Source organism: Triturus cristatus, chromosome 11, assembly GCF_964204655.1.
Source record: "Triturus cristatus chromosome 11, aTriCri1.1, whole genome shotgun sequence".
NCBI lineage: Eukaryota > Metazoa > Chordata > Amphibia > Caudata > Salamandridae > Triturus > Triturus cristatus.
This window is the reverse complement of record NC_140594.1, coordinates 127,623,707-127,644,496: the sequence shown is the minus strand read 5'-3', so window position 1 is coordinate 127,644,496 and position 20,790 is coordinate 127,623,707. Positions and strand designations below refer to the sequence as shown.

General features: G+C 47.3%; 1 protein-coding gene across 4 annotated transcripts in view; it reads left to right on the top strand.

Annotated features, from left to right (window-relative positions):
* CABP1 (calcium binding protein 1) overlaps positions 1 to 20,790 on the top strand; it is a 276,597-nt gene that overhangs the window by 229,802 nt on the left and 26,005 nt on the right. For 3 of the 4 annotated variants that reach the window (XM_085633443.1, XM_085633446.1, XM_085633445.1), the window contains 2 exons: positions 9,825 to 10,001; positions 13,228 to 13,258. In XM_085633443.1, the coding sequence (XP_085489569.1) occupies positions 9,825 to 10,001; positions 13,228 to 13,258 (208 nt within the window). The remainder of the gene's footprint in view (positions 1 to 9,824; positions 10,002 to 13,227; positions 13,259 to 20,790) is intronic. The other variant, XM_085633444.1, reaches the window with a different exon arrangement.

The following is a 20,790-nucleotide window of genomic DNA, read 5'->3' as shown; positions in this document are numbered from 1 at the left end:
AATATAGTCAACGAGATGGCCCAGAAGAGAAAGCACTGTGTGAGGGCTTCATTTTTATGGTTACAAATGGCCAGAGAGCGCTTCCTCAGAGAGATACCCCAAGGAAGAGGACGATCTTAGGGAGCCTTTTTCATATATAAACAAGCATTGGCATAGCCAATAGGTCTCGCCTTTGGGACCTTATAAGTGTTTAACCATGCAACAGTTACATAACTAAACACTTATAAGGTCCCAAAAGCGAGACCTATTGGCTATGCCAATGCTTGTTTTAACTGCTGCAATCTATTGAAGCCTCACGGAGAACATCAAAGCGGCCGTGCGGCCGCGAAAGTGAAAGTAATTGCGGTAAAGCGCGACGCGCGCGCCCGCACACATGCACTGTAGGTCTAGGCTGGCCTGGTAGCACTTTTCGGAGCCCTCACAAAATGTCTCGCCAGACCAGCGCATGCGCTGGGTCAGGCGAGACCTAAAAAGGGCCATCTATTAGTGCAGCAGGTGATGCTGTCGGGTGTGTAAGTGGCCACTGCTGTTCAATTATGGGTGTCTTACCATGAAGTGGAGTGGGTGCCCATTTTCCTTGTTAGTATCGGAGCCGGGGTTACCCTCGCTGCTTATTAACATAGAGGTGCAGAAAGAATCACTGGTACTGCAGGTACAGTGGCACCAGGAGCCAGAGGTATGAGGAGCCAGCTGAACCTTAATTATGGATGTTTACTATCCTTCCTTCTTAGCATTAGGGCGCACTGTACACTTGTCAGTGTTGATTTGGGCCTCAGTGCAACAGCCTACAGGAGGGGAAAAATGAATGCAGTGGATACACCTTTGTTTGGCCTCAGAGAGATGGCAGAGAAGGGTGTGTGGTTAGATAGGAGTCCATGTTTTTAACAAATGGCAGAGGAGACTGCCCTCTTTGCAAGGCAGTAGCTAACATTATTGAAGCAGTTTCAGCCGCACTGGGGCCCAGGGGTCGGAGGGGCCCACTAAAACACAATTATGACTGTTTTACTTTAAAAATGGTGCATGGGAGCATATTTTTTAACATTAGGACCAAGGGCACCATTGCAGATAAAGGAAGACCACATGTGCGAGCTCTTTTTTTTCTGAAAGGGCCTGTTTTAAGATTAGAGTGATGGTCCGGCATAGTGGCAAAGGGGTATACGAGGCAGAGGAGATAGCCTGCTACTCAGGACTGAAGTCATCATTTGTGCAGCAAGTGTAGTTGCTTTCAGGTCCAGTAGTGTGAGGGGCTTACAACACCTCAACTATAGGGGGCAGTATTTTGGGGTCAATAACTGTTTTTGTTTGATTCATTTGCTGTTTTCGAAGTCTCATATTTAGTGTGGTTAAGGAGCTATCGAAAAATTACTCCTGAAATGATTTCATAATCCATGCCCCCTACGCTCAGCCCTTTCCCTTCCATTCACCCAATCCTTGCCGTAAAGTTTTGGGGGGGGGGGGGGGCTTGACATTAAAACTTTTTGCTTAGGGGGGGCTCAGAGCAAAAAAGTTTGAAGACTTCTGCTTTAGAGCAAAGTCTTTCTCTGCATCACAGAGAAACTAGAATAGCGCCCTGCCTTCTAAATGCGAGGAAACGCACTGATTTACATATGAATGCTTGTTGACCATGGTAACACTGTCTGGACATGGTGTTCTCATTATTAGCACTAGTTTAAACCCCAAATACACCAATATGGAACTTCCTCTTTCGTCCAAATCCCCAGCTTCTAAATGACCTGTTCACGCATGCGCAACATCGCACCTGCGGATGCTAAACAATATCGGCACAAAACAATGGTAAAACTAGTGGGTCTGCATTCACATCCAAAAGGCAAGACCTATTGGCTATGCCAATGCTTGTTATTGCCATCTGGCTTTTGTTTATATCTGTTTTTCATATGTTCATTGATACCTTTTGAATATGTACTGGTTTGTCTAGCCTATATCACTCAGTCCATTTATTATTTGTATTTCCTCTTCGTTTAAACTTCAATAAAATTCCTTGAACAATAACCATCCTGGGAACAAGGTGCCCACGTTACATTTTTTGCCCGCCCTCCTCACCTCCCATTTTTCCTCTTCCCTGCTCTATAACATTGAGAAGTCATAAACTTTAAGTTAAATACAATAATTACTTTGGCACTGAATATGTTCTTCAGGGGTCTCTTCCTTTCATGGTAATTTAGCAGAATGCATTTATAGCATCATTCCTAATGGCTGTAGTCCTTTCCGAATATTTGGGTTGGCTGGCCTTGGCGGACCAGCCTCGCGTGAGCAGGAATTGTACACTGCAGTCTCCCGGTGGTGCCAAAACCAACCTCCAGTTCCAGCACTGTGCACTTTGGATGGGCAGGGACATGTTCTGTCCAGTTCATGCAGTCCTCTACAGATGACAGCGGTAACACCTTGAGCCTAGACACAGGCTGCTTTAACCTTGCGGCTCACCCCATGCTCTGTTTTTACCAATAGGCGTCGGCAAAGTTTCTGTTTTCACCAATCAAGTTTTGCAAACGTTTGAGATGTTGAGACTTTTATCTGTGCAAACTTTTCTTTGCATGATCGTTTTCATTCTATTCAAGCCCAGCAAAGCTGCAAAAAGCATGGGGAGTTTCTCCCTGCACAATTCTGTTTGCAGAGCTTCCCTTTGCACAATGGTACTGAGGAGGCAGAGTGAGACGTGCTCAATCTGAGTGCCTTGTAAGATGATGCGGCAATGCCATAGGGGATGCGGTAATGCCACAAGGGAATCAGATTTACCCCAGAGGTGGTATTACTGTATTCTGCAAATTGGAATGGGGGACTACCCATTTCAAACCTACAAAATTCGACATATTGCCTGCCCATGACCACACAAACTCCAATACACAGCCATAAACTGGGCATGTGGCGGCTGCACAGAAGAGCCGGCCCACAATCTTCGAATGAAATGGACACTTACTCAGGAGAATGAGATGTGGCATCCAACTTAAATAGTCAAGTCCACGCCCTAAACTCCATTCCTCCAGATGGATGCGTGGCCAACACACTGGGAGGTGGTCTTCAGCCAATCACATCTTCCTCAACTCCACACTCGTCACGAATGCTAATAAGATAGGTTGTCCACAGTTGTATGCAGACCTAAGAAGGTTCATCAGTGGTAGGTACAAGCCACAAGTAAAGCTGTAGCACTCTATGACGAAGGAGCACGTGTAATCAGCTGAGCCCCAACACTAATGAGGGAGGTCTCCAACCAAACCCCTTCAGTACTCTGCACTCACACCGTCTGTGTTAAATCACTGACACGAACACCCCACCATGAGATGCACACAAGACAGGCCGTACTGCACATCCTACGCAGAACTCTCTTGGTAGCTTTATATAGGGACGTATGCAGCACAAACTACCATAAAGTTACGATTTTGGTGTGGCTGCAGCACAGCAGAAACAGCAAAGTTGCAAAAATTTCAGTTGCCCTTTGTGAAAGTTACAAAAGAAAACCAGACATCATAGCAGAGCCCTAGTTTACCTGTTGCATGGCTAACACAGGCTTCAAATTCAGTACCTTCAGAGGTGGTCTTCTAGCCACGGTGGCACACAAAACAATTCCTTATATAACACAGCCATGGGAGAGCCATCTGCCGTGGATTTCCTAATATTGGACTAGCCACCCTGGGACCACCTCCTGTGGGGTTGTGTGATGGAACTACACATGTGTTTACCACGCATGCCGGTTCCACGCAGTCTCAATAACGCAAGCCTTAACCATGAATATGCATTTGCCACGCATGCCTTTACAACAAAGTATGTGTTGTTAAGGCATGTATGGTAGAGACATATCCGTGGTTAAGACTTGACAGGTTAGTCTTAACCCCACCACCCTTGCACCCGTCCTGAGCCCTAAAACTACCCCCTCCCTCCTGAAAACCAACCCCATACCCGAGCCCTAAAAACTTCCCTGCCCCCAGTCATAACAAGCATTTGCAATGCAATAGGTCTCGCATTAGTAAAAGTTTGAGTTTTTGGCGTAGCAAATATTAATGCAAAATTACTAGCTCGAATTTTGTTAATGTAGGCCTATAGAGTGTAGTGTGGTACAGTGAAGTGGTGTAGTATAGAGTAAAGGAAATTATTATAGAGTGTAGTGGAGTTGAGTACTTTAGCGTGGAGTGGTGTTGAGTTGAGTAAAGTGGAGGAAAGTTTATAGAGTGGGATTGAGTGTGCTTGTATTATGATAAAATATCGTAATATTATGTAGGAATAAACGTATGAGAAATATAGGTAAGTTTTTAGCAATTTCTGTGTTACAGGAGGGTTGACTTTGATTTCCAGGAAAAAGCAGGCCAGTTGGGAGGTATTGAAGGTGTGGTGAGATGATTGTTCTGAAGGTCAGATGCTTAGGAATATAACTTGAAATAGCCTGGAAAGAATAGACAGCTGAAATGAGGCTCAAGGGCGGTTTCATGGATAGCATTCAGGTAGATCACAGACAGAAGGTGAAATGCAACTACAAATGCTACAGAGGGTTTTGCGCCTAGGGGGCCCAGAGGGGTAGGGCGGTTTGGGCATAGTTTGATCTATGAATTGGTGAGGTGATTGTTTATAGGCGGTAAGGGGAGCAGTATTTGACAGTCTTTTGTTGTGATTGCGCTATTTTACCTAAATGACAAGGTCCTCACAAGACGTTTCTGATTTACGCTTGCTGAGCCACAACTAACAGGATTATTCTTATCTGAGTTTGTATAGCCTTCCAACTTTTCATGCTATTTATTCCTGCTTGAAAGCACTAGAAAACATATTAATTATGTGGCTGCTATCCGAAATGAATCACTTCAGTCACAACCGCCCATCTCTCATGTAATGTGTGACACCTTCAGCCAGTACTGGCTTTTACTTCAATACCACTACTCCTGCTGGGATTTTTTTTAACCTACACTTACAATGTTACGAAAATAATGAAAGTCCCATAAAGTAACAGGCAGTTGTTTGAAAAGTCATGACTTACTGATAAGACGTTACATGGAAATACTTGGCAGCTCTGTTTATGGTGGTACAAACCAGCAAATTGGTGATTGCAAACGCTGGATAGAACTAAAGCTATTCATGTTTCTACGAATCTTGCGTCCCCTCCAAAAACATACACTGTATGCAGGGCTTTAAGTGGCCCGGGTCCTGCCGGTGCTAAGCAGGTGCAGAGAAGGGTCCTTATTGGGCTCTCCAATTTTTGCCTTCACCCTCAGGGTGAAAATAAAAATCTTCACTTTGCAGCAGTACCATCCTTCACAGGCTTTGATACAACTTCCAAGAGACTCGTTTTACTGTTTTCACAGTCTCATGTCAGAATTGAAGCATTTTCAATATTATATACAACGAAGCCGTAGTAGTTGCTTATTTATTTTATGCAACTAACAACCATTAACAAAGCCTATAGTCCCGGCTCGTTGTAGGAGTAATGTTACTTGGATCATATATCTGGATGCAGTGACAAAAGCAACACAACACAAGTCAGGCAGCACACTATGCTAAACACCGATCGATTTTTAGCTTACGTGTTTTAAAGCAGTTTTAAGCCACGGCCATTGGCCAGGCCCCTATGAGAGACCCACCCCCGCCCCCAGTTTTTTCATCCCACTTAAAGCCCTGACTGTATGGGACCTGCATTTCTATCGCGTTTTCTCCCCACCTGACTGTGTGTGGGTCTGAAACACCAAAAAACCCTCTGGCTCTGCTTAGTGAAAGTTCCACTGTATTTCTTATCAAGTCGTTTCTTGGTCCATCCGTACCACAGGCAGGACTCCAAGCTGCCCGCACCATTCCCGGGGTCGATCGCCACGTTACTGGGGACTCTTGGGCCATTTTTCTCATGATCCATATTTGCACAGAACATGCATACCATTCACTGCAAGAGCTGTTGCTGCTTAGAGAAGAAGACAGAAAGAGTCCGAGTCCACACAGTGATGCGAAAGGTCCAACAACGAGAAGTTTACAGAGTGCTCAGCACCGGACACCGCAAACTGTGCAGTCAGTGCCATTTAGGACTGAAAAGAGAAATAAAAAATAAAAACCACAAACAGACTGGGACATCTCTCCCTAAACTATAAAATACAGAAAATAAAAAAGGCGCGCTGCCACTGTGAAAGTATGAGCATGCGTTGTGCTGAAACATTAAGCACATCACCCAGGACAAGGTGACGGGCTGCGAGCCACGTGCGATATTGTTAAAAGTGTGCGCCCATGTAATGGATAAAGCGCAGTAGGTGTTCTGGGTAAAATAAAATGTGTTTAAAAAATAAAAGCAGGCAAAAAAGCACAAGGTGCCTTTTGTAAAAACAAATAAAATGTTTTAGCTACACGATGGCCCATTGCATCATGCCACTTCTTTTGCATGTTGGAAGCTGTACAACATAAGGCGTGCCCGCTGGTTGGTATAAACAAGCGGCAGTGGCGAGTGCTATTCTAAAACAAACACGCCCGCGAGTGGTGCACGTGCGCCACAGCGAACATGTGGTTTCAATAATCGCGCCCGTGTCTGGACACGATAATTGAAACCACATGGCTTTTGGTATGTGTAATAGACACCACTAGGCCATGGGCGGAGCAATGCGCCTTTGGCCTATTGCGTGCCGTCTTTGCAAAAACACGTACGCAAAGGCCAATCGCGGAAGCCAAAAGGAAAAGCACACGCACGAGCGTGTGCGATTCCAGGCTACGTTTTCAAACCCCACACAAAAGCACTGCAACACTAGGGCACTAGCCCTAAAAAACTACCCGGCCCTCCCCTAAGCCCTAAAAACTACCACAAAGCCCGAGCCCTAAATACTACCTCACCCTCTCTAAGCCCTGAAATCTACCCCAACACCCCTTCCCTGAGCTCTAAAAACAACCCTGTCCTCCTAAGCCCTTAATAGCATTACGATCCCTGCCCCCTGCCCGAGCCCTAAAACGGCCCTAAACCCCCACCCTGACACCTAAAACTACCCCCTCCCTCCTAAAAAACAACTCCCTGCACCCAGCCCTGAAAACTACCCCCCAGCCCTGAAAACTACCTCGACCCCCCAAGCACCGAAAACTACCCCAAACTCCCCCAGCCCTGAAAACTACCCTGACCCACCCAGCCCTGAAAACAACCCTGACTCCCCCCCCCAAAACCATGCATACTAACCCCCTCCAAAACCTGGCCTCAGACCCACTTACCTAACCATGTTGCGTCCTCTCCCGATCCTTCCTGCTTCTGCCAGTCAGCAGCTAGTCCGCGCATATGCGTGGTTAAGGAATTTGCATGGTTAAGGTAAGCGTGGTAGCACTTGCGAAGTTGGAGCACGCGTGGCTCTTCTCTATTCCGACTGTTTCCCCTCCTGTGGTTTGGACGTGGGTGCCAACTTTCTAAGTGTTCATTATTGGTGCCAGGCAAGCCGCTGAGCTGCAGACTCAAACACAATCCTGTGGTGTGAATGCACGTGGGCATCAGTGTCTCTCAGAGTGCACCTTGGCTTTCATACTCCTTTCAATCTTTCTTGTCTCTCAGAGCATTGTGAACTTTGTAGTTGTATACTTGGCTTTCACCTGTTACATCTCCATTGCAGTTTTTAGTAGCCCAAATTCTCTTGCCCCGATGCCGCTCGGTCACTATAGCGCCTCATGTGATAAACAGGTCCTCCCATTTTACTCCTGGGACATATGTCCCTCTAGTTGGTACATATCAGAGGTCTTCAGCAGGTTGTAAGCAAGTACTTGTGGGCATTGTAGAGTTCGCTGTGTATCTGTCTCATCACAAGTGCAGGTTCAAGTGCCATTAGAGCGCCAGACTTACTCCGCTTTGCACCCAGATATATTTCTCAGAGGCAAGGTGGGCATTCATACCATAGGGTGAGTTCAGATATGTACACCAAATGAGAGATCATTCTTTCAGTCCTTTCTTCTGTTCGTAGTAACTCTTGTGAGAAGAGCGCAAAGATCCTCCACTGATAGCACCAGGGAGCCCAGTCCAGCTGCTTGTCAGGCGTGTAACTTCTGTCAATGGCTGCATCAGAGGTCACATCTGCAGCTCATACACATCTGAAGGATGCCTATGTTGGTTCCACCAAAGCTCAGGCACCACCAAGGGATTTCAAGAGGAATGCCCCTGTCATGGAGATCTGTAGGACATCCACATGGGCTCCTTTTGGACCATTAATCTCTAAATGCATTAACAGTCGAGCCATTACTCGTAACAACTTCCTTGCTGGAAGCCTGGCATTGGCCTGTCTCAGCACCACCATCAGGACTTTGTATGGCAACCTGTTCCCAAAACTTTATAGAAGGCTTTTATGTTGTCATACTATATTAAACAGAAACATCGTTTGATATAAGTAGTGTGTCCTAAACATTACTTACAAAAGTATTGTCCTATTGGGTGTAGGGTATCTGTCATTAACACCTATGGGTCAACATCTTTGTAGACTATGTTTAGGACACAATATGTATGTCATATGATGTCCTGACAGGGATATATTCTTGTTCCATCCTGGAAAAAGACGTGTTCTGACGAGGAAGTAAAATAATGGGAGGTGCCAATTGATGTTTGTGCGCAGCCTCCTCCTTGTTGTCGGTGCCCGTCTTCCATTCCCCGCTCAGCATCAACGGCTTTGTCTAAAGTGAGGCAAGGATTACAGGAACCATACTGGGAGCTGAGGTCCTCTGAGGGAGGAACATTATATAAAGGGTGCTTGGCTTACATTTGTTGATGCTCTAGAGGCAGTCTCTGGTCTGCAATGCATCAAAGTTGCCAGGGGCTGGAAAGTTGAGGCCTTTGATGGACAGGAGGCAGCAGAGTTACAGGCAAGTACATTTCCTTCTACCTCAGGTAAGTACATTTCCTTCGCCCTATGGTAGTTCAGATCCTAACGCTAAAGCTGTAATTTGGGGTCAACGCGTGAAGTTACAGTTTTCTGTGCTGTGGAGGAACCTATAAGTTCTTATATGGGGGGTGAATTAGTGGTGTGGGGCTGCAATCTCTGGTTCCAGAGTTGGGATCATAAGTCATGTCTCTGGGCTGCTGTTCCTGTCCCTGGGGTTATGGCTTCAGGGGTCGGACTTGGTGGTCAGACCACATTCTGGGCAAGTGTCTACAGATCAAAGACCTGAGTGTGTAAGTTAAAGCTGCAAGTCAATAGGTTAGTGTTGTAGAACTGAGAGAGCAGAGCAACAAGTCAAGGTCCGGCTGACATGAAGCAAAGTGTCAACAAATCCTTGTGTAGACCCACAGTACTATTGGAAGCCTGGATTGGGGGATTTAGGGATGTGCTGTGCAAGCTGAGACAAGGAGACTTAAAGAAGGCTTCATCAGATCTTCTTCTGACAGACTCGGGCGGGGGGGTGAAGACGCCCCTGGAAGTTTACATTGAGCCATTGGAAGAAGATGTGTTGTAATAGACTGAGAGGCTAAAGTTGCTTGTTTGACAGTGGCCCAGGATGGCCACATCCATACGAGATTTTCAGGATTAACGAAGACTATGTGATTGTTTTGCTTTTGGATGCATTGCATGTACATTTATTTTATGTGGATAGCCCAAAATCTAGCCTGGATCCAGCCGTCCTGGATCTCCCTTCAACACTCCTGCCCTAAGGGAATTTGTTGTGGGAGCTCAGACTGGGAAACTGAGGTAGTTTGTTGTGGGACTATTGACTGACAGGATCAGAGAATTTGTCGCCTGATATCAAAATAGGACACCCTGGAGGCTAAGACTGAGACTTGGGACATAGTATTGAGGTAGTTCAGACTGGGTGACCCTGGTGAAGTGCTTCTGGAGCTCCCTCCAAGAGATTCATGACAATAAAGCTCTCTAATGTGTTGTTTGCTTGCTGCTGGGAAGATCCGCCATGATGAGAAGGCGAGCTATAGCGCAGTCCAGACCAGTGAGGACAGGATGTCGGTATTTGAGCCGCACGGCCCGCTCATGGCCCTCGCGCAAAACTGTGCAGTCATGCACAACCTGCTGGGCCCAGCGTGTATATTCCTGAGGAAGGGCTTCGCGGAACACCGGGTGCCTGTACGTAAGTGTCGTCTGGCGGTGCATGAAACCTGCCTTGACGCAAATCTGAATGCATATGTATCTAGCATATGCATACTCCCCTTCATGGCCATACGACACGCGCATATGGTCAATCCATGCATGAGAGCACCCCTGTGACCAGTGTCCAACATGATCATGTGAGAGCGCTTGGAACAAATCATGGTCTAGCGGTAGGGTTTAATAAGCTTCTGTTATGGTGGGCAAGCATTTGACCGTATATCTTAAAATGCAATGAATTCTTGAAATGCTGACTGATGCGCGCCATATGCATACACCAACATGTGCAGTCGCACACACATGAACCAAGTCTAAGCCATCGGCCATATCCACACTCCATGCAGAATCTCAAAGACACAAACCTCTAGCTGTTTCTCTGCAATCAGTCCACACGTGAGAACAGGCGCTTCTCCAAGCGGCTGCTCCATCTCTTGAAAATGCCCCAGTCCATCACAGTGACATACAACAGACTCACCTCTTTGTTTAGTGGTTTCTACCATCCACATTCCCATTCGATGACTGTCCTTAGTAACTGCTTCCCTACATTCAGCTATCAGTCCTATTCCAATCCTGCATCCTCTAAAGCACCAGGTGCAGTCCTCCATCCTAGCATCATCCATCATCTCAGACCCCGTCCATCATCTTTCAATCTCCCCCTCCTATCCTGCCTCTCTCCCACATCACCATCTCTTTCCCTTTTCTCCAACCACACAGCCCTGATCCCTACCCTTCCAGCTGTAACCTACCCCTTGTGCCCTCCAACACTACGTCTTCTTTTTGCACGGGGCATCAATGCCCCCATTTCTTTTCTCCCACCATTCCTTCTCCACCACTCCACCTTCTCATCGTCTCTCCATTCCTCACATTATGTGAATTGTAATCCTGAAATGCAACAGGGCAGCACCGGGAGGGTGGGCTTCCTCCGCGCACAACTCTGGAACTCCTGTCTAGCCCACATCAGGAACCCTCATGATCATCTGACCTTTTGCAAAGCCCTCAACAGAAGATTGTTCCCACTCCCTTGAGATGACCGCTGTGACACACCCTTGGTAGGAGTAAATCTGTCTAGAACAACATATTTTATCATACTCCACCTGGTATTTGTCAAGATGCGCTTTTCTTTTTAGCTGTGCTCACTGTCCACAGTGCCACAATCAGAAATCATCTCTGGCCCCAACACATGGTACCTACACATTCCCACAACTTTGCCACCGCACTCCTACGCGCATGTGTACCACTTCCATCCTTATGTTAGCTATGCTTGTCCCACATGCACTATAATCAGAGCACATCTGTTGGCCTCCTGCACTTCATCTACACCTTGTCATAGCTCCACTACTTCACACCCTCAACCAGCCTTTTCACCACTCATCCCACTCAATATTAAGTTCTTTGTCTAACCCAACTCATTATTATCCCCTTCACATGCACCTTGTGATCCTCTGCTTCCTATGATCTGTGGCACAGTTGGAGAACCTTTCCAGCAATAACCCAATCACCTAGCGCTCTGCACACAGGTCACACCACACTTTGGTGAGACACTGAAGACCGCAACACAGTGTACACATGACAATCCCAATGACTCAGTCCATCAACTTAGCACCAGTTGTTCTACTCCCTAACTTCCACCCTCAAACCTCCAACCCCCTTCCTCCACCTTCAACCCCATCACTCATTCCTCCACCTTCCAACCTCCAACACTTCTTCCTCCACCTCCACCTTCAACCCTCATTCCTCCACCTCCACCTTCAATCCCCCTACCCTCATTCCCCACCTTCAACCCCCAACCCTCCTTCCTTCAACCCTCCAACCCTCCTTCCTTCACCTTCAACCCTCCAACCCTCCTTCCTCTACCTTCAACCCTCCAACCCTCATTCCTCCACCTCCACCTTAAATCCCCCAACCCTAATTCCCCACCTTCAACCCCCAACCCTCCTTCCTTCAACCCTCCACCCCTCCTTCCTTCACCTTCAACCCTCCAACCCTCCTTCCTCCACCTTCAACCCTCCAACCCTCATTCCTCCACCTTCAACCCCCAATCCTGCTTCCTCCACCTTCAACCCTCCTACTTCCACATTCACCCTCCTTTCTCCACCTTCAACTCTCCAAACGTCATTCCTCCACCTCCACCTTCACCCCCCAACCCTCCTTCCTTCACCTTCAACCCTCCAACCTTCCTTCCTCCACCTTCAACCCTCCAACACTCATTCGTCCACCTTCAACCCCCAACCCTGCTTCCTCCACCTTCAACCCTCCAACCCTGCTTCCTCCACCTTTAACCCTCCTCCCTCCACCTTCACCCTCCTTCCTCCACCTTCAACCCTCCAAACCTCATTCCTCCACCTTCAAACCCCAACCCTCCTTCCTCCACCTTCAATCCTCCTTCCTGCACCTTCAAGCCTCCTTCCTCCACCTTCAAGCCTCCTTTCTCCACCTTCAACCCCCAACCCTCCTTCCTCCACATTCAACCCTCTTTCCTCCACCTTCAACCCTCCTTCCTCCACCTTCAACCCCAACCCTCCTTCCTCCACATTCAACCCTCCTTCCTCCACATTCAACCCTCCTTCCTCCACCTTCAACCCTCCTTCCTCCACCTTCAACCCCAACCCTCCTTCCTCCACATTCAACCCTCCTTCCTCCACATTCAACCCTCCACCTTCAACCCTTCTTCCTCCACCTTCAACTCCCAACCATGGGATGGTTTCAGAGGTGCCTGAATGAGGTGTGTGTGACTGCGAGGGTGAGTGGGAGGGGGTGCAGAGCTCCAGCATTTGCAGACTAAGAGCAGGATGGGAGTAATGGACACATGACCCCAAAGTGCCACAATAGATGGTTCTTGGGGGATCCCTGCTGTTGCATGGCAGCAGAGGTACCTGGAGGTGCCTTGTCACAAGGCTCTACAGCAGGCGAGCGAGCGCGTAAGGCTTTTTGCAGGAACAAGATGGAGTGCGGACCCTGCTGGCGGGAAGGACGCAGGGCTGTGCAGGAGGTGCATGAAGGGGTCCCTGCAGGTGTACAGAAGTGCATTTCCATCCTTCCTTAACTCATTCCCCTGTTCTTGTTGGTGTTAGTCAGACTGTAGTCATTGTCTCCTTTCTGCACTTCATGTATTCCCAGTAACCCACCCATTCAAACATGGCTTCCGATTGTGGGCTGCGGCCTCCAGGCACCACCACTAACAACAATTCTCCTCTCTCTCTTCCAGGACCGGGAGCTGCGACCAGAGGAGATTGAAGGTAAGAACTGGACCTCCGTGAAAATAATGAGGCCATCCTCAGGTGTTTCAAGTTAAGCCTCCAAATCCAGGGAAGGGATTTCTCCAGGAGGGAGATATCTGCCTGCCCCCTCCACCCCCCCCCCTCCTTCTTCCTGGCACCTCCGTTTCTCGCCTACATCTTAGGTCCCAGGGAGCGGTGTCTAGGCTCTGAGCAGAGCTTTAAATGGAAATACAGAAAGACACGAACTCACTACGTATCGTGTACCGGTTTGCTACAGAGAAGTACGGGTACTCTCCAAAAAATTGCAACAGTGCTGAGGAGTGCGGTTACTCTCCCTTTCAAATTAAAAAGTTGATTAACTCAGTACCAAGCAGAGCCTGCCCATGTAAACACTGGCTGTTGGGGTCAGATTATGACTCTTTAGCCAGGCACAACGCGTGGGAAGCCAGCAAAAGACATCACGCGCTCCAGGTTCACGGCAGCCATGATGAGTTCAGGCCAAGGTCAGGCAAAATCTGGCCAAAGAATTTCTTTCACAAGCATGGTGTGTCCAGGTGAGGTGGCAGGAAAAATGTGCCACGACCTGGCTTCAGACAGCAACAGAGGCAAAGAGCAGCTAAAGGAATAAAAAACTAACCTTCCCCCTTTGAATCATACCCTTAGTGACACCGAGGGAGTCATGTGGGCTAGACTGACCCTCCATAGAAGAGTTCCTTGTATCCTTCCACGCCTGCTATTAACTCGCCCTTTCACGGTCCCATCTACCCATCCACCTATCCTTTCCACAGCAATCTATTCCTTCAACTTTCCACCCACCTAACCCGTCATCCATCGTTTCATGCAGGCACACATGAATCCGTCCACTCAACCATCTACTCATCCATCAGCCCATCTATCTGCCTGTCCCTTCATCCTTTCACATATCCACCCGTCCTTTCATCTTTTCATTCTTCAATGTTCTCACCCTTCCAAACACCTTTTCACCCCTCCAAACTTTGCCCATCTATTCATCCATCCGTTCACACTTCCATTCTTTCTTTCACTATTGCTCCCTTCTTTCTTTTCGCCTTGTGTCACTTCAACCCTTACTGTCACCCTTACTTCCAGTCCTTCTTTCCTTTCACTCTTCCTTGTTTTCACGTTTCCTTCCTTCCTTTAGTTTCTTCCCCTCTTTTCCCCCTTTCTATCTACCCATCTCACTTTTCCCCCTCTGCACGTTTTCTTTCACCACTTCTCTCCTTACAGGTCTCTCTATTTCCCTCTTTCTTTTTAACCCATTTTAATAATTTCTCTTTCTCCCCTTTTCACGTCCTTAGCTCCTTTGACAGCCCCTGGTCTCCGCACCCCTCGGTACTGCACCCCTTTATTTCTGAACTTTTAATAGTCATAAATTAAGTGGGACACTGTGGCACCCCTCCCCGGACTTCAGTTGCAATGGGTGGTTCACGATGCCACAAGATGGAGGACATTCATAATGCACTGTACCAATCAACGTGTACAAGGGCTTCTTGTACAGGCATGGCGGTTGTTTAAAATACCTTGGGCCTGATCCACAAAGGTAAACTGAGATGAAAGTTTTACTTTGCGACTTTCGGTTTTCACAAAGGGCATTTCTGTGTGGTAAAGACAGACTTTTCTCAGTTAAACCTAAGTTTTGGTCTTAAGTTTAACTGAGACCAAAAGTCCTGGTTTAAGTTAAACTTAAGACCAAACGTTAAGTTTAACTGAGAGAGAAGTCTAACTTTTTGACTCGTAAATGCCCTTTGTGAATATCAAAAGTTGTAAAGTTGGACCTTTGTCTTAGTTTACCTTTGTCAATCATGCCCCTCTTGTCCATCATCACCCACAAGGGCTTCATGTACAGAAATGGTAGTTGTTTGCCATACAACGTGCCCATCAACATCCACAGGGCTTCATGCATAGACACTGTGGCCGTTACCAGTACCTTGTGCCCATCAACACCCATTGTGGCAACATAGGCTTCCATTGCGAGTGTCCCGGAGCTCTAAGCAGGTAGTATATGTTTTCAGATTTGGGCCCAATATTCCCCCCAGAAGGGGGGAAAACATGCGGAACTGGTCCTGGTACCCCAGGTTCTGCATGTTATTTTCCATTCCAGGGAAAAACTTGCAATCTGTGTTGTCTCACAGTGAGATACCAGCTGGAATCTTTTATTTTGTCCCTGGTATCTCGCCGCAGAAATAATAGGGAGCTGGTAATGAAGCGCATAAAGGATGTTTACACAGTGGGTAATGCGAGGTACATGGAGGGGCCCAGCTCCGGATTTAATCTGGAGCTCTCAGGCCAGAGTACTGTGTTGAGGGTGCCCCCTGCAGCTCGGGTGCCTGAATTTACGTCACTGTGTTTACAGTACCTTGTGCCCATCAACACCCACAAGGGCTTTGTGTATGGCTATAGTGGATGTCCACCATACCTTGTATCCATAATGGCTTCCTACACAGATACAGTGGGTGTTCACAATGCTTTGTTCCAATACACACCAACTGATGGCCTTGCAGACAGACTTGGAGGATTTACGCGATGCGTTCTGCTCATCTACACCCACAATGGATTCATATGATGACTTAGAGGGCTTGCACCATGGCTTGTGCCCATCAGCACCGACTGATTGCTGCATGTATAGACCTAGGTGGTATTTGCAATTCCTTGCACCCATTAAGAGAACCAGTGTCCCCATACACAAATATAGAGCCCTCCACATGGCATCTCTTCATTCAGTATCCATTGTAGAATTGTTGAATAGACATTAAGAAACTTCTCAAAGTCCATTATCACAATATATACCTAGTTCCTCATACACGGAATCAATGGGTTTCAAAATGGCCCATAATTGGGTGTCTTCTTGGTTGGTGTCAGATTCCAGAATGGCCTTTATTTGATCGAGTCAGATTTATTTTGGATCACAGAGTGCCCCTTTGATAGTATTGGTGTGTGTTAGGGACTCCAAGATACCGCTTTCATTGATGGTGTCAGTTTGGGCTTTGCATTCCAGAAATGCCTCTGTTTGATAAAGTCTGCTTGGTTTTGGATCCCAGAATTGTCCCTTTGCTTGATTTTGGCTGCGTGAGTTATATATTCCAGGTTGTCCCTTGTCTTGCAATTTCATCTTATGCTTTACATTCCAGAGCGTCCCTTTGTTTGATAATGTTTGCGTGGTCTTGTTTTCCAGAATGTCTTTTTGTTCGATTATATTTTCTTGTTTTTGGGTTCTATGACATATCTTCACTTGATGGTGTCATGTTGAGGTTTGAATTCCAGAATGACGCTTGATGATGTTTGCTAAGGGCTGGATTCTAAATGCTGTTTGTCTGATGGTGACTGGTTGGGTTTTGGGTTTCACATTGCTTCTATATTTGATGATACCTGCTGGAATTTTGAGACCTAATTTGACACCATTCACTGGATGACCATTTTAATATAACTTTTGGTTGATACAGTAACAAGTCTGCAGGAATTGAGATGCTGTTTATACTGTTTTTGATCCCATAGATCCTTCTGTGCCATTTCCAGCCTTGTTATTGCCTCTTGTCCCTTAGTTTATTTTGTGTAATACAAGTGTAATACAAGTCTTTCCCTGTGCAGTGGTGTGCACTTATGCCCAGAGAGGAAGCTTCGCTTACAGCCACCAAGTGTGCATGAGCGTGTGTGCGCTTGTGCGTATGGGTGTGTGTGTTTAGCAGTTAGAGTTGTCTTGGTGGTGAGAGCCACCTGTGGCCAGCATGTTCTGACACCAGAGGTTGAAGGGACCCTTTCATCTCTTTCAATATAAGCCAATGGTTCCACCCATTAGTAAGATACTGAATACCATCTGAGTGGCTGATAAAGATTGCAATATAATCTGAGAATAGGCCTGCCACGACTCCTGGATTATATATAGAATTATAGATGGGTAACTGTGAATAATCGGGATGTTTTTCATGGAGTGGCTCTGAGTGACATGACAGTTTGTATATGGGTTCCAAATCCATCCACTGTTGTGAACAGGCTTTTGAGCGGAGGTATTTTAAGCAAAATCATAAATATGTACTGAAAATGTCCCGCCGACGCTACATCAGACGGTCTTTCCAGACCTGGGAAAATTCCTACTTACACTCCTCTGTGGAGAACTAATTATGGGGGCTGACTTCAATGCCACCATGAATGCATCCATAGCCTGAAAGCCCCCTAGAGACCCAAGTGGTGCCAACCTCAAATTAGTAGAACTCATAGAAGCGCTTGGCCTATTAGATGTCTGGAGAACCAGATATCCGACAGAAAGGCAATACACATTCCACTCCGGAGTACATAATAGCCTCTCCAGACTAGACTACATCTTTACCTTGGCCACAGGGATGCTAGGAATGTCAGAGATCATGCACTTATCCAGGGACATATCGGACCACTCACCAATACTCATTACATACTCACCCTTCGCCCCACAGAAACAAAGATTGTTCCCAATTCGCGCAGGGTATCTCAAAAATCGTAAAATAAGCAAAGACCTCATTAAGGCGACGAAGTGCTATTTTGAGGAAAATCAAAACTCGGTCCCCTCTCCAACGACTCTATGGGAGGCATACAAGACAGTGCTTCGCGGACACGCGATCTCTCTAATTGTGGGACAGAAGAGGGAATGACAAAACCACATAGATAAGCTGGAGCTGGAAGTCTCCTTGGCAGAGGCGGCATATGTAGCGGACACTACTGATGAGACGACACATAGGCTACACCTTGCACAGCAGGCGTACAAAGTTTATACACGGGAGGAGGCCACTAGTACGCTTACAAAAACGCAACACACGGTCTATGAACTCGGAGATAAAACAGGTCGGCTGCTTGCCTGGTTGGATAAGAAGGAAGGAGCGAGTAATTGGGTGAAGCAGATCAGTTTAGATGACGGACGTTTAGTAACCGCACCGCAACAAATTACTGAAGTGTTGGCGACACATTATAAGACAATATGCACAACAATTGCCACTGCAACCAGGGATGACAATCTCGCATTTCTCCAAGACATAAGCATGCCCACTTTAGCCCCAGATGCAGTAATAGCTCTGTAAGAGGATATTACACCGGAGGAACTCACACAGGCAATAAGAGCGTTACACACAGGGAAGGCAGGAGGACCTAACGGGATTCCGGTGGAATTCTATAAGCAAGCAGCTCCCCAACTTGTGCCACACTTATTGGCCATGTACATGGATAGCTTAGAAAAAGGGATCCTTCCTAGAGATCAGCACCTAGCTACTATAGTTGCAATACATAAACATGGCAAACCGGCACAGGAGTGTACATCCTACAGACCGATTTCCCTGATAAACGCGGAAGCAAAAATACTTGCTAAGACACTGGCAACCAGATTGCAGCCACATTTGTCCGCGGTGATCCATCCGGATTAGTCCGGATTTATGCCCAACCGCAATACTGCGCTAAATCTAAGAAGGCTACATGGTGTGGTAGAGCGTAGATCAACCATATCAGAAGACGCAGTTCTACTATGGCTGGATGCACGAATGGCATTCGATTTAGTTGAGTGGCCCTTTGGCCCTTCCTTTTTGCAGTCCTTGGACATCTGGGATTTGGGCCAAAATTTTGTGCATGGATCCAATTATTATATACTCGCCCACTGGCGCAAGTAGTGGTGAATGGCCATAAATCAACTGAATTCCCATTGGGAAGAGGGACAAGGCAAGGCTGTCCATTGTCACCACTGCTGTTTGCAATAGTGCTTGAGCCTCTGGCAGCATGGATTAGGCAGGACCCAGTGATACGTGGCTTATGGTGGGCACTTGACTGGGAAGACCGTATAGCGCTATATGCGGACGACATATTCTTGTATTTAACGTCCCCAGCATGCTCCATTAACTGCCTCTTAGATATATGCATGGCTTACGGGCGAGTATCAGGATACACCATCAACTGGGCAAAGTCACTTCTTTATATCCTACACGGTTCCCTGCCAAGGCTCCCACGAGGCTGTACACTTCAGGTAGCAAATAATGGCTTTAAGTACCTAGGGATATTCATAACACATGACCGAGCACAATTTACTGCGCAAAACCTGACACAGCCCTTGACGAGATTCAAAAGAGACGTCAGGCACTGGCGCACACTACCGTTGACACTGCTGGTAAGGGCTGCCCTCTTTAAAATGATGGCAATTCCCAGATTTCTCTATGCGCTACAGAATACACCGTTCCCTGTCCCCTCAACATACTTCACAGCGATAAATGCGGAAGTGACAACATTGCTCTGTGTTGTATCCAAGTTCTCGTTCCAAGGGCCACACTTACCAGTGGCCCGCAATGTAAGTCAAATAACGAGCAGTTGGCAACGTAGAAGGTTCAAGCGTTTATTGGCCAAACAGAAACTCTACATAGAGGAGCCTCGTCGATCCTCAACCAAGGGGTGTGCCGAGGAAGACTGAAGACTCCTTGTCAAACTCATACTTTTATACATCACAGCGCAACATACAAAGCCTTATAAGTGGAAAAGTACCAGCCAGTCTAGGCGCTCCTAATGAGCTCATCCTATATCTAGTTTCAATGATACAAAAAAGGCTACTATCTTTAAGAATAGAAGGTCGACCGGGTGACTCCCTGTTCTGCTTGGGTTTTCGGATCAGATAGAACCCGCTCATTAGAGCCTCTCTAACCCAGCCAGAACGTTACCCTCTCCCTAGGGCTTATTCACAACAAGTAACCACAGATACCACCTAAGGACAGGGAATTCCTACTATATATATATATATATATATATATATATATATATATATATATATATATATATATATATATATATATATATATATATATATATCTAGACCTCTTATAATACAAGTGGCGGCCTCGCGGTCCCAGACGGACCCAGGACTTCCTACCCAGACGGCAGCCTTAGCCTCGCGGTCCCAGACGGACCCAGGACTTCCTACCCAGACGGCAGCCTTAGCCTCGCGGTCCCAGACGGACCCAGGACTTCCTACCCAGACGGCAGCCTTAGCCTCGCGGTCCCAGACGGACCCAGGACTTCCTACCCAGGCGGCAGCCTTAGCCTCGCGGTCCCAGACGGACCCAGGACATCCTACCCAGACGGCAGCCTTAGCCTCGCGGTCCCAGACGGACCCAGGACTTCCTACCCAGACGGCAGCCTTAGCCTCGCGGTCCCAGACGGACCCAGGACTTCCTACCCAGACGGCAGCCTTAGCCTCGCGGTTCCAGACGGACCCAGGACTTCCTACCCAGACGGCAGCCTTAGCCTCGCGGTCCCAGACGGTCCCAGGACTTCCTACCCAGACGGCAGCCTTAGCCTCGCGGTCCCAGACGGACCCAGGACTTCCTACCCAGACGGCAGCCTTAGCCTCGCGGTCCCAGACGGACCCAGGACTTCCTACCCAGACGGCAGCCTCAATACAAGTTCATCCTATGATTACCATAACATACAACAGGGAATCAGTTTTACTATTTATCAGATCACACAAGAACTGCCAGTTTGAGCACAACCTGTTCTTTGGTTCGAGGGGTTCCTCTCTCCCTTATTCAGTTACCACTTAC